Raw genomic sequence first — 26862 nt, forward strand, 5'->3', positions numbered from 1 at the left:
GGGAAGCAGTTAGTGGAGATCAGGCAGGCAGGCAGAGGGGGTTAGGGGTGATCAGGCAGGCAGATGAGTAGTTAGGAGTCAGCGGTCCCGGATTGTGAGAGGCAGTCGGACATCCCCCAAGGGGTCCCAGATTGGAGAGGATGAAGGTCGGACTGAAGGACCCCTCCCCATGCATGAATTTTGTGCACCGGGCCTCTAGTAGCTTTATAAAAACATATAAGCATATGTAGAAAAACTTTAAGAGAACACTAAAAAATAATTATTGTATTAGCCTTATAGGTCTTCTCTGTAATGTTTTGTGCTTATAATAAAAGAAAAATGACTTCAAACTGGAAATTAGGCACCTTAAGTCAAAATACGTTTTTGCCATAGAATAAGGTTAGGTGTTCATACATTTGATAGAAAATGAATTCATCACCAGTGACGTGGGCATTTGGATAAGAACCTCTTCTTCCTTGGTACCTTCCAGAGACTGACAGCCTACAACAGTGGCTGACAGTCCTTCGTCTTCCTAGTTCTGTTGTCTCTGCCCTAGTCTCTTACTCTCACTCTTCTCCAACTGGCATATAGCTGTGTGGCTCAACACCAACAGTCACCTTGCAAAATCTCTGCTTTATCTTCAAACATTAATGGGTAATTTTTTAAATTTAATAAATTGCAGATAAAGGAAACTGGATGTAATGAAACTCAGATATTTTGACAATGTGAAATTTGAGTTTTTCCTTTTGTCCTATTTTCTTAAATTTTTTCCCTATTTTCATTTTCAGTTGTCCCCAAATATTTGGTGTATTGAGTAGCATATTTAAACTTGAGAGCATTCGTAAGAGCAACATTCCCAATCTTGATTTCCACTTCAAACTCTGAATAATGCTGAATGCTTTAATTAAAAATGTACCTTTACATGCTTTTTTTGTATTTTGTGAAGATTCATGTGGCTGTCTTACCCCTCAAACAATGAGTGTATTTGTATTTTCAGGGAAATTTTGGTGAAGTATATAAAGGCATATTAAAGGATAAAACTGCTGTTGCTGTTAAAACATGTAAAGAAGATCTTCCTCAGGAACTGAAAATAAAATTTTTACAAGAAGCCAAGTGAGTTCTTTAAAATTATGTCAAGTGTGTATTTATAATATAAATGACTCACTAAAATGTAACTTTGAAGATATCATAAATTATAATTTGCTAAAGTGGAAATAAGCATTTTCAGAGCCCTCGTCCAAAAGTAAGCACTTATACAATGTGGAATCAGAAGGTTTCTGTTTTTGAGTGAGACTATAGGTCAGTTAGGTAAGCACAGTGAAAAGAACCAGGTGCTAAAAAACAGTGAGTATTCTTCAAGTCTTTGAAAAAAAATTGCAGTATTTTTAGCTTTTATCACACATACATATACATACATATGTATATATGCAAAGTTGTGATTTTCCTTATAATAAAAATATTACTATATTCTACATATAAAATATATAGTTTACATAAATATTTAGATATATAACTTCATCTCCCCTATCTTACTTAGATATTATCACTTAATTCTTTTTTTCCATTTGTTAGTTTTCTTTTCTAAGAACCTCATATGCCTTCTTTAATTTAGTGTCTGGCATTTGTTCTGGAATTTGCATATTGTTTCTTTTCTAATTGATCTTTTTAGATGACTGTCATTTTCCTATTTTTAGCTAAAATTTAATGTTCCAATTTGCTACCTCTGTATTGCAGATAGTTAAAACCATTCAGTTAATTGTAACATCTAGTTTATACAATGAAGCACAAAACAAATTGAAAGGTTTTTTGGACAGAGTGAGGATAGACATATGTTTGGAAGATGGATGGATGAATGGGAGAGGAGAAAAATAGATGGATCTATAGATTGTTGGTGTGAAGCAGGGGTGGGGAACCTTTTTTCTGCAAACAGCTATTTGGATATTTATAACGTTATTCGCGGGCCACACAAAGTTATCAACTTAAAAATTAGCCTGCTTTATTTGATTAAACATTTAATTAACTCACCCCTACTGCCTTGGCAGTACCAGACCAAATGATTTCGAGGGCCTGACATTCCTCACCCCTGGTGTAACGGGAAAGAGGGAGGTGTGAGTGTATTGGGGGTATGTGTGTCTCCATCATGATCTAGTGTATAAAATTTAAGTTTTTGTAAAGTGTCATGGAGAACAGAGGATATGGCAATGAGGGAACATGGCAGTGAGTGAACTAAGTCCCATGGCATGGAGCATTTTCATGTACATTTCTCCATTTATCTGAAAATGAGTATTGACAGCAAAAGAGTAAACTGGTATGATGCATTTATTGAATATTATCTACAGAATAAAGTTGAAACCCCGTTTCAGGTGTATTTTTGGCAATTTAGAAAAAAATACTCTAATAAGTTCAAAGATTTTAAATTCATAGATTTATTATTTTATAGACTAGTGGCCCAGTGCACAAAATTCGTGCACAGAGGGGGGGTTTCCCTCAGCTCACCCTGCACCTTCTTTAATCGGACATCCCTCTCGCAATCTGGGACCACTGGTCCTAACCGCTCACCTGCCTACCTGCCTGCCTGCCTGATCACCCTTAACTTCTTTCCCCCTGCCGGCTGATCTTGCCTCCAACTGCCCTACCCTGCTGGCCAATTTGGTTCTGATTGGTCGGTTTCTATGCCAGTCAGTGTTTCTGGGCCTGATCAGCAGCCCCCATGGAGGCCCAGAGAGAAACAGAGGCGTGGCTGCTGGCAAAGCATGGAGAGAAAGAGGCAACAGCTGATCAATAGCTGCCATGGAGGCTGCGGATCAGACCCTGCCTCTTTCTCCAGGCCTCTCTCTTGGCCTGATCCACAGCCCCCTTGGCAGTCAGTGTTGGGTTGCTGCATGGCGACCCAGCACTGACTGCAGGACTGACTTCTGGTGTTCAGTCGAGCCTTTGGTCGGTTGTTATGGACCCTGGGTTGTTATATATTAGGACATCCATAGGTATAAATTATATCCAACATTTTCAAAAATCTTTAATTTTTTTCTTTTCTAATTTGTGATTGTTTTATTGAAAAATAGAGAGTTTAGCTTGCTTTTCTAAAATGAGATTGTTTTATTTTAATAATAAAAATTATAGCGCTGACTGGTTTGGCTCAGTGGATAGAATGTCAGCCTTTGGACTGAAGAGTCCTGGGTTCAATTCTGGTTGGAGGCTTGATCCCCAGTAGGGGGTTTGCAGGAGGCAGCTGATTAGTGTTTCTCATCTATGTTTCTAACTCTCTATTCCTCTTTCTTCCTCTCTGTAAAATCAATAATACATATTTAATAAATAAATAAATACATAAATAAAATTATATCCATGCAAAAACTTTTAAGTGTACTTTAATAGATGATAGAGCTCTATAGTTAGCTATTTAATATTATTGGAATTCAGGCTGCTGTTTTTTGGAATTTCTTTTCTAAGCAATTTCCAGCTTCAGAAATGACATTTTGAATTAAAGTCAAACATTTTAAAACTGTCTTCTTAATTCTTTGTAGAAGTTGCAAACTCAAAGTTATTGTCAGAATATTTCCCTTATTTCTAGAATTCTTTCAAGTTTATATTTTTCATTTATAAATCAATCTGTATTTTCAATATAAAAATAGTTGTACATGTATAAAATTTATATAAACTGTTTTATCTTTCTCCAAATAATGTTATTTTTCATTCTCTTAGGCAAGGAAACTGCATCTTTGAAATATAAGTGAGCTTATAACTATGTCAATAGAATAATGTGGAGTAAAATTTGGTAATAGAAATCACCAGGGTAGATAGGCCTCTGAGGGAATTGAATCTACTTTTAACTCGAGCTAGGAGTCTGTGCTATTTTATAACCCACTGAAATTTTGCCTTATCCAAACTAAGCCTTTTCTGCTTCAGCTTAACTTGATACTGAAACTCAGTTACTCAGTTATTATTTAACCTTTTAACAGCTTTCTCAAAACTTTTTAGTTCTTACTATTTTGAGATTGATTATGGTCAACAAGAAAGCTCTGATTATAAAATTTAATGAAGGGATTACCTGATGATGTTTATCAACATGAATTAGATTCTTATTTTTAAGTATTTTAAATCAAGTGTGTACATAGAACAAAACAAAAAGATGTTACCCTAGAAGCTTACAGTTCTGAGTTCACTCATGCTTTTCAGCTATGTTTTTGTGGTGGTGGGTGGCTAAGTCCAGATATTTGGAAGAGAGTTCTAAATGTTTTAGACTAAGTAAGTTATTCCTATTTAGCATGGTTGTTAGTCATTCAGAGTGAATAATAATTTTAAGTGAATAATTAATGGAATTAAGGATAATTGACTGATTTGTACCTATATTTTGCCAAGATTTATCAAAATTTGCATATATCCTATTACAATTTGGGTTCACACTGAAGTTTTAAAAAATGAGTTATATTGATTAAACTATATTCTACTTGTGTACATTACTTGCAATCATAGGTTAATGCATAATTATTTAAAATAATTATTCTTATTCTTTTCTCATCCAGAATTCTCAAGCAATACGATCATCCCAATATTGTCAAACTTATAGGAGTTTGCACACAGAGACAGCCGATCTACATCATTATGGAACTGATTCCAGGTAATAGCATTTTAGAGGTTTCCATGATGACATTTTATTTTAAATTATTTTGTTTTGTTTTATTTTCCATCACCATTTATCCCCCTATACCCTCTTCTACCTCCACCCACCCTCCTCCACTTCCGCAAACACCACACTGTTGTCCATGTCCAAGGAGTTCTTTCGTTTTTCTTTTCCCCTTTTTTTCTCAATCCTTCCACCCCCCTCAAACTCCCCTCCCCAATAGAGCTGTCTATGTGCTCTACTATGATTCTGTCTCTATTTTGCTTGTTAGTTCAGTTTGTTCATTAAATTCCACATATGAGTGAAATCATAAGGTCTTTGTCTTTCTCTGACTGGCTTATTTCACTTAGCATGTTCTCCAGTTCTGTCCATGTTGTCACAAAGGGTAAATTTTCTTCTTTTTTATGGCTGAGTAGTATTCCATTGTCTAAATGTACCATAGCTGTTTTATCCACTCATCTCTTGATGGACACTTGGGCTGCTTCCAAATCTTGGCTATCTATAATAATAAAAGCATAATATGCTAATTAGACTGGACAGCCAAACAAATGTCCGGACAAGCCGTGGCTAGGGCGGCCAAGGCAGAGATGATTAGGGGCCATAAGGCAGGCAGGTGAGCAGTTAGGGGCAATCAGGCAGGCAGGCTAGTGGTTAGGTGTGATTAGGCAGGTAGGTGAGTGGTTAGGGGTGATTAGGTAGGCAGGCAAGCGGTTAGGAGTCAGCAGTCTTGGGTTGCAAGAGGGATGTCCTACCTCCAGTTTAGGCCCAATTTGGGCCTCTAGTTGTAAATAATACTGCAATGAAAATAATGGTGTATATATTCTTTCTCGACTTAGTGTTTTGTGTTTCTTTGGGTAAATTCTCAGAAGTGGAATCACTGGGCCATAAGGCAGTTCCATTTTAATTTTTTGTAGTAAGTCCGTACTGTTTTCCACAGTGGCTGCACCCATCTGCATTCCGATAAACAGTGAACAAGGTTTTCCTTTTCTCCACATCTGTACCAACACTTGTTGTTTGTTTATTGATGATAGCTATTCTGACAGGTGTGGGGTGGTGTCTCATTGCGGTTTTAAATTGCATTTCTCTGATGATTAGTGACGTTGCACATCTTTTCATATGTCGATTGGCCACTGTATTTCCCCTTTGGAGAAGTATCTATTGAAGTCCTTTGAGCATTTTTTAATTGGATTATTTACTTTTTTGGTGTTGAGTTTTATAAGTTCTTTATAAAGTTTGAATATTAACCTCTTATCAGATGTATCATTGGCGAATATGTTCTCCCATTCAGTGGGTTGTCTTTCATTCTGTTGATGATTTCCTTTGCTGTGCAAAAACTTTTCAGTGTGATGTAGTCCCATTCAATGACATTTTAATGCCATGTTTTATTACTTCTATATGTTCAGTCTCTCTGATTTTAATATTTTCCTGATGACAAAGAGAATGTACACACACTCAATATTTTTATAATCTATAATACTTTGCTATTTTTTAGAAAATGTCAACCAACCTCTTAAAAGAGAAAATAAATTATTGCAGTGCAGTTACATATGGATTGTAGCTATGTATAATTTTATGTTTAGAAAAATAGTCTATTTTGTTTTATATTATAACAGTGAAATAATAGTATCTTATATATAGTACATTTATATCATTTTCCAAGTACATTAACACACATACTTTAGTTTGGATGTATATAATAATCCCATAGTGCTTTTGGTCACTTATGAACTATGAACTAGTTTATATGTGGACAAAGAAAAAAGTAATCTGTCTTGGAGCTTGTCTTTGTGTCTTGTGACTTTCAGCACCTCCAGGTTTTTTTGGTTAACAACTTTTGTCAACAAAGATAACTTCAAACTGACACAGTACATTTTTTATTTATTTTCATTGTAAATCTTCCTGTTGTGGAATATATAATTATATATTATATAATTTGATCTTTATGAGAGTTACCGTAATATGTAATAACTGCAAAGGATTTGCTTTGTTGCCTTTAATGACAACAAAGAGGAAACCTAAAAGAAATATAAAAAATATTTCTAATATGCTTTTTATATATGTATACTTTATTGTATTGACATGTTTACACCCTTAAAACCATCTCCACAACCAAAGTAATGGACATGTCAATCATCCCCAAATTTTTCTCATGCCTCCTTTTAGTTCCTTCCTCCTGACATTCTCGGTCATCCTCTCCAGTCGACCATCCTCTCCAGTCAACTACTGATTGCTTTTTGAAACTATATATGAATATTTCTTAGAATTTTACATGAATGGAATCATGCAGTCTAGTACCTGTTTGTGTTGTAACATCATTCCTTTTTATTGCTGAGTAAAATTAGAATACATGAATTTACCAGGGTTTATCCATTCAGCTGTTAATAGACTTTGGGGTTGTTTTCTGTTTGGGGCTACTACAAATGAAGCTAATGTAAACATCCATGCACAAGTCTTTGAATGGACATGTGCTCTCATATTTCTAGGGAAAGTGCATATTTTATTACTTAGAATATTACATTAAACTTTATTGCTGAGTATTTTAAGGCTTTGAAGTAGAATGAATGGATTATATGGAATGTGCATTTTTAAAACATAGCTGGTGCTAAGCTAGTTATATCTCACTTTCTAATATCATAAAAATTGGGACAAAATATTACATTAAAAAGTAATGGACTCATAATTTTATGACATTTTCAACTTAAGCCTTGGTAACAAATTCTTCCCATTCTCTACTTTTTTCTGTCAATATAGTCCTATGCACTCTTTTCCGTTCTCATTAATGTGAACACATCAGAATTTGTAAAGCTAAATAATCACAAAAGCATAAAGTTCCTTTTAAAATATATTTCCACTATGAGATAAAGAGCTCATAAGTATATGGTTATGAAAAACTCAGGAGGCATTTAACCCAGGTATGCAAGGCTGATTTTGAAGTTTAAATATCTATTAGTGTAATCCATCATATCAATAGGTTAAAAAAAGAAACAGCACATTATCATATCAATTGATACAGTAAAAGCATTTGACAAAATCTAACACCCATTCATCATAAAAGTAAATTTAAAAAGGCCCAACGGCCAGTCAGTCTTGCCTGAAAGCTTGACACCGCCACTTAATAAGTTGTGCAATCTTGGGCAACTTCCTTAAACTTGGTGTCTTAGATTCCTTACCTGTTAAGAAAGAATAATTAAGTTGTAAGGATGAACACACTGTGATTGTAGTAAATACACATTATATCAATAATAGACAGATAGATAGATATAGATATTTGAATAGACATCTGTCTCTTAGAGTGCTTGATACAAAACCATTTGTGTGTTCTCATAATCATCATTTTTATTTTATAAATAGAGGCCTATTGCACAAAGAGATTTGTATAATAGGCCTTCCTTTCCCCGGGCTGCTGGCACTGGTTTTCCTCCGGCCCCCAGGCCTTTGCTCTTGCTGGGCTCCAGCTGGAGCCGGCCCCGGGGCCGTGAGTCTTTCACTGCTCCACTGGCCCCAGGGTTGTCACTGCTCCGGCCCCCCAGCCGTCAGGCTTCACTCCACCACTTGGAGCCTACGTATGCAAATTAACTGCCATCTTTGTTAGGTTAATTTGCATACTCCCCTGATTGGCTGGTTAGTGTAGCGAAGGTATGGTCAATTTACATGTTTGTCTATTATTAGGTAAGGTTGGCTAAAAAGTAAGTTACTAAAATGCTATAATTTGACAAGAACTTTAACTCAAACTCTAAACTTGCCCCTGCCACTAACTCTAATCCTACCCCTTTATTATAATTCTATCTAAGAATGACCCACAAACAAATTGGGACATTTAAAATTTCTTTAGTTCTTCCCATTCTACCATCATTTGTGACTGTTTTGTTTGTATGTTGTAATATTTAGCCTTCATGGGTCTTTCTTTCCTTATATGTAGAACTAAAGTGGCTAGATTAGATTGCCTCTGAATTTTAGCTTATCCTATAATATTTTAGTTGTTAGGAAAATTTTTCTTAAATTTGAAACCTTTCATAACAAACTCTCAGACCACTCTAAAACAGTGTTTGTCCTTTTCTCTTTTTATAGTAGGCATGATGGGGAAATAACCAGATGGTTTTCATTCTTATAAAAGTAGCATAATAATATAAAACATTTTACAGTTACATAAAATTTTACAGTCGTCACAGCACTTTAACATTATGTCATTTGTCCTAGCAGGCAGTATTTTTATCCTCATTTACAAATAAGCTAAATGAAGTTTAGAGAGTTTAAAGTGACTTGTCAACATCAATTAAACAGCAAGTGGAAAATCGTGCTCTGTTTTCTACTGTCATTCAGTTTATAAGGGGGTCAAAACATATAATCCTTTTATGAATTGAAAATATAAATGAAAATTCAAGCCAATGTCTATGCAAGATACTCTATGGGCAAATACATGAATCCTTGTTCCGTAATTTCTCAACCTGGTGCACAGATAAGTAAGTAGCTATTGCACTAAAAAGAAAAATTTTTGTTTGAGTTACTTTTTTCTCTATGGGGATCAAGCTGTGGAGAGAAGATTTAGAAAACTTTAAAAGCAAAATTTAATAACTGCTTAGTGACTAATATGCAAGCCATTTCAAGAATGTATTATGCAAAGATTTAATATGCTGCTGTTCACGTCAGATAACTGAGCCCATTGAAATCATATCCGAAATATATTTTAACCACAGTAATGTTTGAAGAAATTATAAGCATTTGGGAATTCACATTTAGAGTGAATACTCCCAAGATAATCCTGTTTTCATTTGAATCATCTCTTGAATTACAAATACCTTATTTATTTACTTGTTTGCTATGAGTTGCTGCATAAGTAAAATCTAACAAAAGGCAATTCTAAGTGGAACTAGGGAATACTAAAACAAAAACAAACAAAAAAAACCCTCTAATATGCTGACGTATGACCCCATTTTATTTTACAAACAAGTTGTGTATTACTTAGGAATTCAAATGAAGGAAATGAGTTGTTTGTGACAAACATGACTTTGAAAAAGGAATATTTATGGTGCAGGCATCTGTCATTTGTTTTTATATCTGTGGTTAAATTAGGGCTGCCACAAGATACCCTGATGGATAGGAGACTAAGCAGTTTAACCTCTACTACCATGTCTCTGCACATCCTGGGTATAGAGGTGCTAATTTTAGCAAGCTTTAGAAAATGCCAGTCTTCACTCTTTCTTTCACTAGAAACTTGTAAACTGCCTCCTTTCTGACCTGGATGTTCTCTCTGAGTTCAGAACTTCCTGGAAGTAACTGAATGTTATATTATCTGGTGCATTCCTCAGCTCACACAGATGTGTGCCCCTGGGCAATCCTCGAATTTATCTTAATTTTAGAATGACTTATGGCTTTGGACCTTTTAGAATTATTGAAGAATTTTTACCAGTTTTTAGAAATCATCAAAATATATCTCATCTTTATAAGATGCTTTAAAAAAAAGGAATTGAGCTTATATAGTTTGTATTGTATAGAGCTTTTACCTTAGAAATCTGGACATAATTAATAATACTGTTCTCATAAATATCTCTAAACTTTCAGTAGACATCTTTCCATTGTCAGCATTTTTTTAAAATTTTTTGTTTCCATTTGTAATTGTTATAGGTAATTTCATGAATTTTTGTCATTGTATTAAATTCTTTTTAAAAATAAACATTTTGCCCTGTCAACTCATCATGAATCAACTAAAGCAATTTCAGTGATGTGATATTATAGCAATAGGGGGTTATATATTTAGTAGTCCCTGGAAATGACAGTTCCCATTCCTTTAAAAATAAGCTCCCAGCATTTTGGCTCTGGATACTTACCTTGCATGTGTTTCCCTCACTCATCATAAATGTAGAAAAGGGCAGATTATACCAACAAAACATTCAGGAACATGGCTTCTGGCACTCACTGAAAGAGACCCCTCAAACTCTGCCCTGGCACCTTGCCTTACAGATTTAACCCATCCCCAGTTGTATTAACAGTATCACTTCACAGCAACAAATTGTGAATTCAAGAGAAAGGATAATGTAGCAATTCTATTTAATACTTTTTACCAAAAATTATAAGATATGTCAGCTCCATGGCTGGGCGTTTTATTTTGCTAATAAATTATTAAAGAAGAACATAATTTTGTGGAGTTTATTACTTCATGTTGTTTGGAGATGTTGATAGAATACTCTTTTAAATCAAATTTGGTATGAGTCTCAGTGAGTATAATTATAAAAAAGTGCACAGTAAATTTCATTTTTGGAGAATGGGTAACTTTTTTAAATATATTAACTGATGTTAAAATATCTAAAATCACACATTGGTCTTTATTTTGTGTAGTTCAAGTATAATACATTAATGAAAAGCAAAGTAAATGCACTCTGTTGCCAACTTATATCATAGATAATAGATTTTGATATAATTAAAGTATTTCCAAAACAACTTTCTAAAGGAAATGGCATATTTAAATTTATATTTTTTTATTAGCCAAATGATATGTTGGACTATCATAATGTGTCATTTGCTGCCTAATATCCCAAAGTAAATGTAGATGAAATAGTTAAACTGGCTATTTCTCCAGACACTAAAAGCAATAATATCCTTTGAAATTAGTGACTTTGTTTTGCATGTTATCTAAATTGACAACCTGGTGGTATTACACACCTGTGATACTGGCATTTTCCTATTGTTTTTCAGGTAGACCACTCCCTTCTAAGTGCATGTTCTTTCCCATAGGCTGATCTAAATGCTGAAAACATTAACCCAGAAGGAGGATATGAGAAATGAAACCTAAAATATGACTATTACTTTATTACTTCTTTAACTTGAGTGGTTTAAAAGAAGTGCCTAGGGATTTCTTTATCAATGAGCAAAGGTTATGTTATAACAAACAGGTTTACACGGTACATTTGAACCATAGATGCATTGTGAATATATCTGCACAGTATTGCTCATATGTTTTTTACAGGGTTGGGCAAAAGTAGGTTTACAGTTGTGAGCATGGGGAACAGAGTTCATTGTAGTAGTATTATTTATTAACTAGAGGCCCAGTGCACAAAAATTTGTGCACTCAGAGGGTCCCTCAGCCCAGCCTATGCCCTCTTGCAGTCAGAGACCCCCTGTTTGCAGGCTGGCCACAGCCCCTTTAGGGTGGGGGTCCCCCCTGGGGTGCCTAGCCAGCCTGGGTGAAGGTTGATGGCTGTTTGCAGGCTGGCCACAGCCCCTTCAGTGTGGAGGTCCCCATTGGGGTGCCTGGACATCCTGGGTGAGGGGTGGAGGGCCGTTTGCAGGCTAGCCGCAGCCCCTTCAGGGTGGGGGGTCCTGCTGCGATGTCTGGCCAATCTGGGTGAGGGGCTGAGGACCGTTTTCAGGTTGGCTAAGCCCCCCAGCAGGGACCCTCACCCCATGAGTGTGTGGCCAGCCTGGGTGAGGGGCTGATGGCAGTTTGCAGGCTGGCCATGGCCCCCGGCCACCCAAGCTCCCAGTGGAGGCTGGCTGGAAGCAGATATCTGGGATTTATTTGTCTTCTATAATTGAAACTTCGTTGCCATTAGTGGAGGCCACAGCCAGCTCAGGGCACACGGGAAGCTTGGCTTCCTCCATTGCCCAGGCAACCAAGCCTCCTGCCTGTTCCAGCTTTGTGTCTGCTGGCCGCCATCTTGGTTGGGTTAATTTGCAGATAGTCACTCTGATTGGCTGGTGGGCGTGGCTTAGGGCATAGCAAAGGTATGGTCAATTAGCATCTTTGTCTTTTATTAGTGTAGATTATTATTTGCCATACAAACAACTGTAAACCTACTTTTGCACACCTCTGTGTATTCTGAGCATCTGATGGCACTTGCTTCAGCAAGGAGGCAGATAGCTTGGTGAGCAGAACAAAGCAGGTTATGAACCATAGTCTTGCTCTTAGATCCTGTTTTTTAAAAACTCTTTATGGTAATCAAAATTTCTTAATGATTCAAAGTAATGTAGGAGTTAGGAACACATCTGCCTCCTTGCACAGGAATAAGTAGTTCTTTTAAGACTAGAGGCCCAGTGCACAAAAATTGTGCACTTGGAAGGTCCCTCAGCATGGCCTGTGACCTCTCGCAGTCTGGGAGCCCTCAGGGGATATCTGACTGACAGCTTAGACCCGCTCCTTGTGGGCCTAAGCCAGCCATGGGCAAACTACGGCCCACGGGCCAGATCCGGCCCATTTTTGAAATGAATAAAACTAAAAAAAAAAAAGACCGTACCCTTTTATGTAATGATGTTTACTTTGAATTTATATTAGTTCACACAAACACTCCATCCATGCTTTTGTTCCGGCCCTCCGGTCCAGTTTAAGAACCCATTGTGGCCCTCGAGTCAAAAAGTTTGCCCACCCCTGGTCTAAGCCGTCACTTCTTATGCTTTCTCCCGCCACCACTGCTGCATTCACCAGCTGTGAGCCTGGCTTCTGGCTGGGCAGTACTCCCCCTGTGGGAGTGCACTGACCACCAGGGGGCAGCTCCTGCATTGAGTGTCTGCCCCCTAGTGGTCAGTGTGCATCATAGGGACCAGTTGTTCTGCTGTGTGGTTGATTTGCATATTAGCCTTTTATTATATAGGATGCTGGTTAGTTTTACTGTTGTTTTGTTAGGTTTTCATTTTTAAGCTTTTGTTACTATACCTGGAAAAGTCTTAAAATACTCAGAAATAAAGTTTTAAGTAATATTCTAAATAATAAGAAAATATGCATTATGTTTGAAACCCTATTTATATGTAATGCAAATCTTAGAAGTATGAATAGGACTAGTAAAACTGATGAATCCAACTGAAATTAAAAAATCAAATTTTGATATAATTTCTTGTTTTTACAAATAAATAGGTTTTCCTCTGTAATCACTCCAGTGTATATGAAACTGAGTGCCTATTAATATGAGGTTTTCATATTATAAGAATTATAAGGAAAACAGCTATTTACATGGTGAGGAGCACAAGCTATTTTTTTCAAGATTAAAAAACAACTGAAGATCAATTGAAACAAAGTTCTTAAAAAAATTATTCATGATGAAAGTTGAAAAGTGAGAATGTTTGTTTTTTTCTAACTGCATTAAAATGTATGATAGACTACTTTATGTAGAAACCAAACAAATGCCCAAATGCCTCTTAGTAGTTTTAGCCAAAGATTTTATAATGTTACATTCTTACTTTCCTTTGTAAAGTTTATCCCTTTCTAGTTTGAAGTTGTTCTGTGTATTCAGAAATGATAGACATACCCTGGACTCTTTCTAAATTGTGGAAGAAATGAAAACCTTCCGATTTGTATTTGAGAAGGTATATCATTCTATTCATAGGTACCATTATTCTTTAAACTGAATTTTACTTACTATTTAAGGCCAGGTATTCTGTTAGGTTATTCATTCATTTATTCAACAAATAGTTACTCAGTGCCTATGATGTATTCCAGGTACTAACGATTCAACGGTGAAGAAAACAGACCAAAGTCCTCATAAAAATCCAAAATTCCTGCTCTCTTGAAGCTTAAATTTTAGTCAGGGAAGGAATATGTTAGGTAAATAAGTAAAATGTAAATACGTTGAATGATATTAAGAAAACAGAGCATAGAGGGAAGATGATAGGATTTGTTGGGATGGGTAGAGGTTGAAAGTCTTAGTGGCCAGGGAAGGCCTCAGAAGGGTAGGACGTTTGGGTAAAAACCTGATGAATGTTAGGGAACAAGGTCTGTGGGGATCTGGAGTATGAGCATTCCAGACTTCATGGGATTGCAGAGAGAGCAGAGTGGATGAAATAAGGGTCAGAGGAGAGTAGAAGATGAGGTCAGAGAGAGGGAATGGCTTCAAACCATACAAAGCTTTGTAGATCTTAGTGACACTCTATTTCAGTTTAAGGAGTCTTCTTGTGGAGGTTACCCTAATCTGAACATCTACTAGTAGGTTCTTGCTGTTCTTACCACCTTTCAAGGGGAAATAATGTAAACAAAGCTTCACATTTATGACAAATACCATAGAAAATACTGAATATCTTTTAAGCCCTCCCGGTCTAAGAGATTGTTTTTCATTGTGTCATAAATGTGAATACCTTTTTAAGGATGAAATCAATCTTCTACTTGTTAACTGCTCATTTTATGACAAGCCAAATTAATTACTTCTGAAAATCCATTATGCATTTTTCTTTTCTCATTTCTTCACCAGTTTTCTGGTCATTTTTAATATCTCTCTTCTCATTTAGTACTCTTTATTTCCTTTCCTTGGTTTTCAGATACTATTTAAACATAAAACATCTTTACAAATTCATCTTGAAGCACTGTGCTTTATATTAAGAATTGTATAACCTTGTATCATTGAAAATGTAAACATAATATTAGAACTGTCATTATAACAAGGTTTTGTATATGTGAAACTTTCCTGTTCTTTATTTGCCTTCATTTGTCCCTCTCTGTAAAGCTGAAGTAGATTGTCTTTGGTATCCATTTGTGGGCATGAATTTCAATTTCAGAAAGAACATGAAATAGCTGTGCCTGAAATTAAGAACCTAATAAATACACCTGGAAAATGTAACCTTTGCTAGAAAATGTAAATTTGCCTAAAGTCTTCTGTGTCAAAATTGAGACAACAGTATCACATTTAACAATATCTGCAATTAAAGTGAAAGGCTTTCTATAGCAAACTGAAAGATTAAAGAGGTGACTTTATATAGCATCTTTAATCATTTCATATCTTAAGAGATTACACATATTAAATATTTTCAGGTAGGCAACTGGTGTTTTAAGACTTGGTTTTTTTTTTCTCTCTTACACGTTAGTCAGATGGTATTGAGAGCTTTATCAAGATCTTTGATAAGGATTTCCAAGTTAATTTATCTTCTAAGGAGATATTTGCTACCAGCAAGTGCTGTACCTCTATATTTTCTATCTTGACTACTACAAGTAATAAAGAAACCCTTTCTATAGTAACATCCATCATTTGTTGACTAGGATAAAAGATGCAAATACTTGTGTTTCTGCAAATTTTTCCATCTTTAAAAAGTGCTTTTTAAAAATAGTGCATAATATTATTTGAAGAATTTATAAATATGTCACTGAGATTATTTTTAAGAATCAATTTCATATTCTTTCATTCTTTTTAAAGTGGAATTTCTAAATTAATGAGGCTGTAATTTGAAGGATTTTTATTATTCTTTTAAAAATATTCCAAACTAGTCGGCTTTGATAAAAATAAACCCTCTAAATGACTACTTATTGAGAACACCTATATCACCTTGTATTTAAGTGACTTTGAAACTTAGAAATATACCTGTTTTTTCTTTAAGACTGTACATTCTTATCTAGTGAACAAAATAAACTGATGAACAAAATAGATCCAGAGACATAGAAGCATGGAACAGACTGTCGAATCTCAGAGGGAAGGTGAGGGTAGGTGAGAAGAAATCAACCAAAGAACTTGTATGCATATTTGCATAACCCATGGGCACAGACAATAATGTGGTACAGGCCTGGGGTCGGGTTGGGGGTGTCTAGAAGGAGTCAATGGGGGGAAAAGGGACATATGTAATACTTTCAACAATAAAGATTTTTAGGAAACATTGAAAGTATAAAGTAAAAAAAAAAAAAGACTTTCCATTGTGACATTTGGATTAATTACTTTATTTGATAAACACTTTCTGAGTTTTATCCACCATATACATTGGTGAAAAATATATCCATGATCTCTTCCCTCAGTGAATTCAGTGGAGAAGGAGAGACATATATTTAACACTAATCACAAATAAATTTATTGCAAACTTTGCTCTAAAAAGAGTATTTCTCAGAGATATGGCAACAGGTGGCACCTAGTTTATTTTAGAGGCCTTAGAAAACAACTCTAGGAGGTGACATTTGTGTTATGACCTGAAAGATAAAAGCAGTCTACCTTTGCAAAGGGCTAGGAAGAGGCACAGAGAATAGCAGGTACAAAAGCTATGGGTAGGAATTGCTTTTATATTTGAGCAACAGGAGGAAGAGTAGAATGACTGAGGCATATTGAGCCTGGGAGAGACTGGCATATAATAAGGTTGCAAAGGCAGGAGAGATGGAGTGATGAAGGGCCTCTTAAGTGAGAATAAGCAATTTTTTATTATATTCCCCAAATAATTGTGTTTTAGGCAGTGAATTTTTTTACGTATTACTCTCAAAGAATATGTAGGAAACACAGTGACAGATCAGCTCAGATCCCCCTTCCCTTTGCAATTCTTCTTGGCGGCAGCAGTTCTTACTAGTTTATTGTAGGGTTTTGCTGTCTGATTTTGTTTAATTTTAGTTTAATTCTTTCAGTGCTTTTCTTTGCAAATTGAAACATATATGAATATATGTCTTATTAACATAAGTAAATTACTGTACATACTCTGCTGCTCTCTGTAGTTTTAAAAATATTTTTTAATTTTTAAATTACAGTTGATGTATAATATATTAGTTCAGGTGTACGACCCATTGATTTAGGCATTTATATAACTTATGAAGTGATCGCTTGCCTTAGAATTTCAATAATATCAGCAAAAGCACCACCTTAAAATAAATTAGGTAAATTCAGTCCCTTCCTCCATAATATAAAAAAAAACTTATTTCCAGAGTAATTACTAGTCCTGACATTCTAAGGGTTTGTGAAAGCAGACCCTGGAATCTGTAGTGGCAGTTCACATAATGTCTGGCAAGTTAGAAATCCTGTGAGATGTACTTTTATTTCATAGAGCTGTTATCATAACTGCTATCAAGTTATGTTCTCAAAGATCATCTGCAAGGGAAAAATGCAGAAGGTCCCCCCAATTCTGCAGTGTTAGCATAACATGACTATTAAGGAACCTCATCTGAAAAGACTAATGTCACGTATTAGTCCAAATTGGGAAAACTACACACTCAGCTCTACTTCTGGCTGGGCTGAATTTTTCTACTTAGATAGTAAGTAAGCACTAAGTGCTTCTTTAAAAGAAAAAAAGTAGAATCAGGAAAGCTATTACATTCTTGGAGTTATTTTCAGTGTTTCATCTTCCTCATCTTTCCCCAAAACTGATCCATTTCTAGCTACTTATTGAGTATTTTAATATCTTATTTTTAGTCTTTCTTTGGATAGTTCTTAGTATAAACCTCATCACCTGTTTGACATCTTGGTTAATTTTTTTTTCTGTGCAATTAATCTCTCCTAACTACACATACCCAACATGTAGCAGTCAGTATCATCTGCTTCAGTATTTGCATTGATTTTTTCTTCAAGAATTGTTTTGGCTTATATCCTATTATATAAAATCTATTCTGTGCTTCATGGAGTACAAATTGAATCAGCTTACATTGTTTATGATTGTATAGATTTTTCCCTTTATATTTGATGAGCCAGCTAACAACCACAACTTTTATTAGTACAGATTAAACAGCAAAGGTTTATTTTTTAATAAGAACCTGAACAGTGGCATAAATGGAGCCTCCAAAGAGCTGCCTACAATTTATTAGTTACTTTGATTATTAGATGTCCTATGTAATAAAAGGGTAATATGCAAATAGACCAAACGGCAGAACAGTTGAACAACCAATCAAAGCATTATATGCTAATGATATGCTAAGGCTGCTTAACCACTTGCTATGATGTGCACTGACTACCAGGGGGAAGACTGTTGACCAGTTGCTCTGATGTGCACTGACCACCAGAGGGCAGATGCTCTGACTGGGAGGTTAGCTTACTGCTGGGGTTCGGCTCAATTGGGGACTGAGTGAGATGGGCTGGACCCTCCCTGAAGCCCTCCCATGGTCCCTCTCCAGCCCGATAGTGCACCAGTGGGGTCCCTCAGCCTGGCCTGCACCCTCTCGCAATCCAGGACCCCTTGGTGGATGTCAGAGAGCCGGTTTCAGCCCAATCTCACAGGGCACTTCCCTTGGGAGAGCGCCAGACGCAGAGCTCATGGCTGGCAAGTGATGCTATAGCAGCACAAGCCTCTCCCAATCAGAACTGATTGGGTGTGAGTTCATGGTAGGCACACTGGGGCTGGGATGAGCGGGAGCGGCAGGTAGGAGCTACAGGTGGCATTGGACTGTGGATTTCGGCCCAATCCCTGCAGGCCACCCAGAGAAACCCCACCCATGCACAAATTCATGCACTGGGTCTCTAGTTTTAAATGTATAAATGAACACAACTAAAGCAAACATCTTAGAAACAAGTTTATATCCTAAAAAACATGGGACATGAATTATACATTTTAAATGTCACTAGAGACTAGTACCTATTAATTTAATAAACTTTGAAGTTGTTCAAAGATAAAGTAAGATTTCTATGTGATTTAATGACAAGAAATCATCAGTAGTACAGCCCTGATGATCTCTTTTCTCCAAGACAAATTGATAAATTAATATTCTTGTTTATATAATTTCTGAAAGTTTGTTTAATGAGATTACTTCCTCAGAGTTCCATTAATACTGAACAACAGATAAGACCAAATTTCCACAGCATGGAGTAAGACATCTTTAAGAGCTATTGAGAGTATAGCTTCTATCCTCTTATGAAAAGTTGCTGCAAACAATAATAAAGCATTTCTTATTATTTCCTATTTATTCCAGATGTGTGTGTGTGTGTGTAAAATTGATACATATATTTACATTTACATTTATATATATAAATTTTTTAATTCTCCAAGTAATCTGATACAGATATTATTTTAACCATTAGGGATCTTTGAGTTGCTAGTACAGAAACTATATACAATATTATAGAGATTTTGTAAGTTCACTTAATTGAAAAATCTAGAGGGAAGTTACTCTTGAGGAAGTTACTCCAGTGGCTCCAGCATGTCACCCAAAACTATTCTCTTTCCTTCACTCTTTGCTCTCCACGGTGGTGGCTCCATTTGAAGACTGCCAGTCTTTGTGTTATTCATGCTGTCTATACGCTTTCAGTAGCAAAGCATACTGCTTTCTTGGTAGTTTTCTTCACACACACAAAAAAAATTCATTTCCCTCTTAAATACCTCCTGTATATCAGTGGTCTGAATTAAGTCGTGTGTCTGTCCGTGAACCAGTCACTTGCACAGGAGAGTGGACTTAATTGGTTAAGCCAATCCAGAACCACCCTTATTATTGGGGGTGAGGTTAATACATTTCAAAATGGAAGAAGGGCAGTTTTCTAAAATAAATTGAGGTGAATGAAGAATAGATGTATGACAAGCAACCAGTCCTTACTGCAGCTCTTTCTCATTTTATGTAAAGAAACTAGAGGCCCGGTGCATGAAATTAATGCACGGGGGAGTGGGAGGCTTCACTCAGCCTGGCCTGCACTCTCTCCAATCTGGGATCCCTCTCACAATCTGGAACCACTGACTCCTAACCACTCACCTGTCTGCCTGCCTGATGCCCCCAACTGCTCCCCTGTTGGCCTAATCCCCCTAACTGCTCTCCCCTGCTGACCTGATCCCCCTAACTGCTCTCCCCTCCTGGCCTGATCCCCCTAACTGTCTATCTGCTCTCCCTTCCTCTCCATGCCCTTTAGACCCCAGAGCAGGCTTGCCGAGAGCTCTCCACTGCGGCCCCACCCCTGTCCTGATTGGTCAATACCTGGCGGCGTCCTGGCCAATTTACATATTCCTCTATTATCAGTATGGGTAACTTCAACAACAATAAGTTGTAATGTTTGTTGTGTGCATTATGTGCTTGGCACATGCTTAGTTCTTTAGATATATTCAGTCTTCAAAACCATCTTGAGACATAAATGGAATTAATTTTTTTTAAAGAAGTTTAGAAAGGTTAAACAGCTTACTCGTGGCTACATAGCTAATCAGACCAAGGTCAATTGGATTTCAAACTCCAGGCTCTTTGCACCATGCCATGCTCTCCCTAGTAAGCCAAAGTTGGCTTTGAAAATGCATTGTGTTAGAAATTCATCCTGGTGAAGAATGCTAGAAAATAATCCACCCTATTTTAGTTTAATATGTAGTCTACCCACAGAAATAAGCCTTATTAAGACAGAGTCACAAAAGGGAAGCGATCTTGTTTTGTTCTTTTTGTACACCAAGATTCTTAATTGCAGTGGCCAGGTAGGGTACTCTGTGCTATATGTATACACACACATACACATATCCATCCATGCATACATATATATATATATATATATATACACACACACACACATGGGCTGCATAGATAATTATTGTGTATATCACAAATTCGAAGGGAGGTTCTTTAACTTGATACTTAATGAAAATGACAAAATGAGGTCAAAGGGACTCTACAGCAGGAGTGGGGAACACCTGGTCCGTGGTCTAGCCCTACCAAAGCATTGTGAGCAAGTTAATTAAATGTTTGACCAAATATAGCAGGCTAATTTTTAAGTTGATAATTTTGTATGGCCTGCAAGGGATGTTATAACTATCCGAATTGGCAGGAAAAAGGTTCCTCACCCTGCTCTACAATAACCTCTCAGTGAATACTTGAGACTACATGATCTGATGTCAGTCTCCAGTTCTTCCTCATTTAATAAAGTTCAATGAATAGCATGCCTAAGGGAAGAGTTCTGGCCAGGCTGAATTATTTTCTGGGTATTCTGGCTTTAGTTCCATACTCTAGCCCCCTGGGGTGTTTACTTCCTGTTTCAGTGTTCTTTTATATATATATATATATATTTCTTTATTGATTTCAGAGAGGAAGGGAGAGAGAGAAAAACATCAATGATGAGAGAGAATCATTGATCAGCTGCCTCCAGCACATCCCCTCCTGGGGATCGAGCCCGCAACTCAAGCATGTTTCCTTGGCCGGAATCAAACCTGGGACCCTGCAGTCTGCAGGCCAACGCTCTATCCACTGAGCAAAACCAGCTAGAGCAGTTTCAGGGTTCTTAACGCTTGCACTTGCCCAAGGCTCAGGCTTTCAGCACTGAATCATTATTTAATTCGTACTGGAGGCCTTGCTTTTCTACAGCAATCTGCAAGAAACTGATGAGGGCTTTGGAATGGTGCAGCTCTGCTCCTTTATTTAAGAACACTGTGTCTATGGCTTGAATCTATAAATTGGAAATAGATTTAAATTTTACTTTAATGATTGTAAGCAAGACATTTCTCTAATGCAAATTTTTGTTGGATTAACTAAGAGACAGATTCCCCTTCATCTGTATCTTTAGCTGTGTCATATATTTAGAAATGGCTGTATCTAACTCCTCTTTCCCAATACTTTACCTTCACTTTATAAATTATTTTTAAATGTTTTTATAGATTTTTATAGAGAGAGGAAGGAAGAGAGAGAGAGAGAGAGAGAGAGAGAGAGAGAGAGAGAGAGAAACATCAGTGAAAGAGAGAAATATGCAACCTGGGTATGTGCCCTGACTGGGAATTGAACCCGGGATCTTTCTGTGCACTGGAGGACCCTCAACCAACTGAGCCACACTGGCCAGCCTATACTTTACCTTTATTGACTTGGCATCATTTTTCAGCCAATTTTCAATGCTATTTAAATGTTGTCTTTTCTTTGTTTACCCATAGATTATGCATTTGTTGTTTTAATCTTATCTACCAAAGGTTGCTTCTTTAAAATCATTTCATTTTTAGATGGTATGATTTATAAGACAGTAGTGTTACAGAGCTCAGAGTCTTAAATACACTAAGTTTTATTGTTGGAATGTAAAGATTTTAATGGCGTCCATCAGGTGCTATTGATAAGAAATCTAATGTCTTTATTTTAATATTTAACAAGCATTTAAAAAGCATAGTTCTGAATATTGGAGAGGAGCTAAATGTTAAAATTAATGAAAAATACTTCTTTATGGGTAGCTTATAAGCTGTAAGAAGGAGATATAAATACTTTTTTTACACATTCATTCAAAAATGTTTATTGAGATATGTTCTAGATATTATGTGGTAGATGTCTATACAATTCTCTTTACAGGGGTTATAATCTGGGGTGAGCGTGGGGAGTACAAGGAGGATTGTAAGAAGGAGACAATTTAAAAAGAACTGAAGGCAGATGGGAAAGTGCTGAATATGAGCTAACTAGGGAGAGAAATAATATTAGGATTTGACAGAACATTGGAGTTTTTTCATAATGCTGCTTTAAGTCAAATTCCAGAAAAGATGTTTTCACTTGAAAGTTATTCCACAGTATAAACAAATCCTATGAGGTTTTAAAACCAGAGGGTGCACTTCTTCTAAAATAGGCCAACATATATCTAACAAAAGAATTAATGTGTATATGGGAATATTGGTCCAAATAACAACTTGAACTAAATATTAATTTTAAGATCATTTTAATAGACATTTTTGTACCTATTAAAGGTGAGAAGTTGGTTAGTTTTGCTGTTTACTGTGGCATTTATGTGTTTTGTTCAGAAAATTAGTTAAAATTGATAGAAACTATTTCAACAATCTTCCTAGTAATTTAATACATTTGATATTCTCTTAAAAAAACAAAAAAAAGAGTAAACTGTCTGATAGTGTTAAAGTTATTTTTAAGCAGGTCTTACTGATTTTGTAAGTGGTTCACCTAAATTTGTATAACACTTGATTTGTGAATAAGAGAAGAGGTTCAGAAAAGAATATTATAAGGAAAATTAGGCAGGCTCTTATTTTCTAGGAACTCTCATTAAAGAAAAAGCCGTTAAGTCTTTACTTCTAGAGTTGTTCCATTTTAGGAAGCGTAGGCCCTGGTGAAGAGGATAAAAAATTTTAGGAAATGGCAATTAAAATGCTAATTTCTCTTGCAAAAACCTGGCTAATATCTGAAGGCCTAATAGAAAGTGGGAATGATTATTTTTAGAGGACATCCATTCTAATATACTTTAACTTTTTAAATTAAATTTGTTAGGGTGACACTGGTTAATTATGTTTCATGTCTGCAATATTATAATACATCATCTGTATATTGCTTTGTGTGTTTACCACTCAAAGTCAAATCGTCTGTCACCATATATTTGATCCCCTTTACCTCATCTCCCCCTTTCCTCTGGTAACCAGCACACCGTTGTCTGTGCCTATAAGTTTCTGTTTGATTGTCTGGTTTGTTCATTTCTTGCTTTCAGTTTTATATTCTACATACGAGTGAAATCATATGGTTCTTGATTTTTTCTGTCTGACTTCTTTATTTGAATGTAATACATTAATACACTAACAAGAGAAAAATAATCAAAACATAGCCTTCAATGCTGTATTAATAATGAATGCAGTTTAAGGCTATTTTTTTACATGATAATCCTGGCCATATATAGCTTCGGAGCTCTTGAGCTTTTGAAATGTGGATAGTGCTTCTTAAAAAAACTAAATTAATAATTGTATTTCATTTTAATTGTTTTAAAAATTGATACATGAAAATTTTAAGTATGTTTGGAACAACCTATGTATATGAATCTACTTTATAACTGTAAATTTTATGAAATATAAATACAGATCAAATATTTTCAGATGAAAATTTGCATCTAAATTGAGATGTCCCATAAATGTTAAACATATTTTAAAGACTTAGGATGATAAAATGTAAAATATCTCCACTAAAATTTTTATAATGATATATATTGATAAATAATGTTTTGGATCTATTGGCTAAAGAAAAAATATATTATTAAAGTAAATTTCATCTTTTGTTGTTACTTTTCAAAATGTAACTATCAGTAAATTTAAAATTTACTGTGTGGCTTGAATTATACTAGTATTTCTTTTGAACCATGCTGGTTAAAGGTGCTTCTCCACATCATAGAATTCATTTGATGCCTAAAAATGTAATCTGGTGCAGCAATTAAATCTTATTAGCAAAATCATACCCATTTCCCCCCCTCTTTCTGGGTCTACTGACAGTGATAGTATTGTTAATAATCTGAAAATATTTTTAAAGCAATTACTGAGTCTGATGACTAATTCAATATCATTGAGTTATTTTCTTTAATTTATAATAATTACAATCTTTTATTTGATATTAAAGAGAATAAAATTTACAAAATTTTAGTCAGGCAAATTGGTGAGAAATTGCATGTCTTGGTTTAAATATTATCATCCTGTATTAAGTAATATGCAATGTGAAGCACTTAAAGTACTTAAACTGTACCTGGGAGAGTTAATGATGTCTGTTTTCTCATAAGATGTGTCCTTTTTATATTTTCTTTCATCCCCACCTCAAACAAAATGGCCAGACATGGCCAAATGTGTTGTGCTTTTTGTTCTGTGAGGTATCTGTAATAGGTGATAAATGTGACTTTCATCATGATCTTGTCTCATTGTTCATCTGTCAATTCTTCTAGGAGGTGATTTCCTCTCCTATCTGAGAAAAAAGAAAGATGAATTAAAAACCAAACAATTAGTGAAATTTTCATTAGATGCTGCTTCCGGTATGTCATATCTCGAGAGTAAAAAATGTATACACAGGTAAGGAGAACATTTTAAAAACATTTCCAGTTTTATTAATAGAATGCTAGAAAATTATATATTTGTTACAATACAGCAATAAATTTCTTTTACGAAACGTAAGTATTTTCATTTTAGTTTTCATATTGTGTGTGAAAGCATTATTTGATAGTTATTTATACAGGAGTGGGCAAAAGTAGGGCTACAATTTCTATGTAAAATAATACAATAATAGTACAAGAATAAACTCTGTTTCATGTACTCACAACTGTAAACCTTTTGCCCATCCCTGTATAGTTCACAGAAACTTTTTTTTTTCTATCTTACTTGAGGTAAATACACCTACTTAGGCAGCGATTTACCTATCAAGTAAAATTTGTTTTGTTATAATCATGAATAACATAGTGATAAGTTATACCACAAGTTAGTCATATATGCAGCTACAGTCTCATAGCCAATAAGACTGTGTCATGTGTCACCTATTTGCAGTTTTTAAAAGAATTTACTTTAAAAGTCATGGAAAAGCACAACAGTAGAACAATAATTCATGACAGTGAATTTAACCAAGGGTAAAAGATTTTAGTGTACTAGTTATTTCAAATAAAATTTTAGAAAACATTCTTTATATTATAACCAATGACTAGTTCTCAATGCTTTCTTGATTATGATTAATGTTCTTTAATGCTAAATGTTAGTACAACTTAAGATCTCTTGTAGAATTCATGTCAGATCATAAATACGGCTAAATCTATAATTGTAAAATGTAGTGTACAAGTGATGAAGTTTTTATTTGTTGGAAATAGCACATAATACTATTTAATGTGGAGCAGGGTTCATTGTCAGATTGAATTATCTAAGCCTGTTTAGTAATTCAGGTATATTTTTCTCTAGTGTGTTTTATTATGCAGCCTTTGACTTAACATTCTGGTGGGGTTATATAGTATATATAATTAGAGCAGAATAAAATTAACTTCCCCGATATACACATCAATTGATATTTTTTATACTTAATCCCCCCCAATTCACATTTTAAAAATATATGTTTTTATTTTAAGAAGAAGGAAGAGGGAGAAAGAGATAGAAACATCAATGATGAAAGAGAATCATTGGTTGGCTGCCTCCTGCATGCCCCACACTGGGGATTGAGCCTGCAATCTAGACATGTGCCTTGATCAGGAATCGAACCGTGACCTCCTGCTTCATAGGTCGACGCTCAACCATTGAGCCATGCTGGCTGGGCCCCCCATACACATTTTGCTTAGTGTTCAGTTTTATTCTAAAGCTAAAAATTAAGGCTTATGTTTCAAATATGGTTTAATGATTGTATATATTTTAAAACATTTCAATAGGGAAACTATTTTTCTAGAATTTAAGACACCTATAACTGTCATTGTATTTATGTTTTATTTTCCATAAATAGAGATCAAATTACATTATAATAGATATTTTTAAAGACTTAAAGTATTTGATGTTGGACAAAATTGTATTCTTTACTTTAGTAGACAAAACACTTTTTGTTCAAAGTAACAATAAAGGGTTTTGCCTTTTTGAGGAAATCAATAATTTTGATTGCTCAGATGTTAATGCTACTTTGGGTATCAGATTCTCTACTCTAGTTATTCATTTTTTCTCAGATTCCTTTTCACACATTAAACTATGGCTTTAAATCCTAATGCACATTATTGTAACTGTTTTACAAATTGTCAGTTACCAATAACATTCTTTAATTTCTATTGCATTGGGGTTGTTTCAATTTCTGTTGCTGCTTTTGTAGTGATTGCTTTTCTTGCAAGTGGAGGGCTGTATATATTTTTTTATCTGTATCATCAGAATCGAAACCATTCTAAGTCATAGATAGCAGTTAATTTTAAAAAAATTATTTCACTCACCAAACCACAACATATCTGTTGTAATGTTATATTTCCATTTTGCTTTTTAAGAAGTTTCATGCATTCACAAATTTT

The 26862-nt window shown here is 35.3% G+C and overlaps 1 protein-coding gene across 2 annotated transcripts in view; it reads left to right on the top strand.

Annotated features, from left to right (window-relative positions):
• Positions 1-26862, top strand: part of FER (FER tyrosine kinase) — a 288769-nt gene that overhangs the window by 193087 nt on the left and 68820 nt on the right. For both annotated transcript variants that reach the window (XM_006754263.2, XM_015568416.1), the window contains 3 exons: positions 977-1092; positions 4500-4594; positions 24796-24919. In XM_006754263.2, coding sequence (XP_006754326.1) covers positions 977-1092; positions 4500-4594; positions 24796-24919 — 335 coding nt within the window. The remainder of the gene's footprint in view (positions 1-976; positions 1093-4499; positions 4595-24795; positions 24920-26862) is intronic.

Source organism: Myotis davidii, unplaced genomic scaffold, assembly GCF_000327345.1.
Source record: "Myotis davidii unplaced genomic scaffold, ASM32734v1 scaffold812, whole genome shotgun sequence".
In the NCBI taxonomy this organism is placed as follows: domain Eukaryota; kingdom Metazoa; phylum Chordata; class Mammalia; order Chiroptera; family Vespertilionidae; genus Myotis; species Myotis davidii.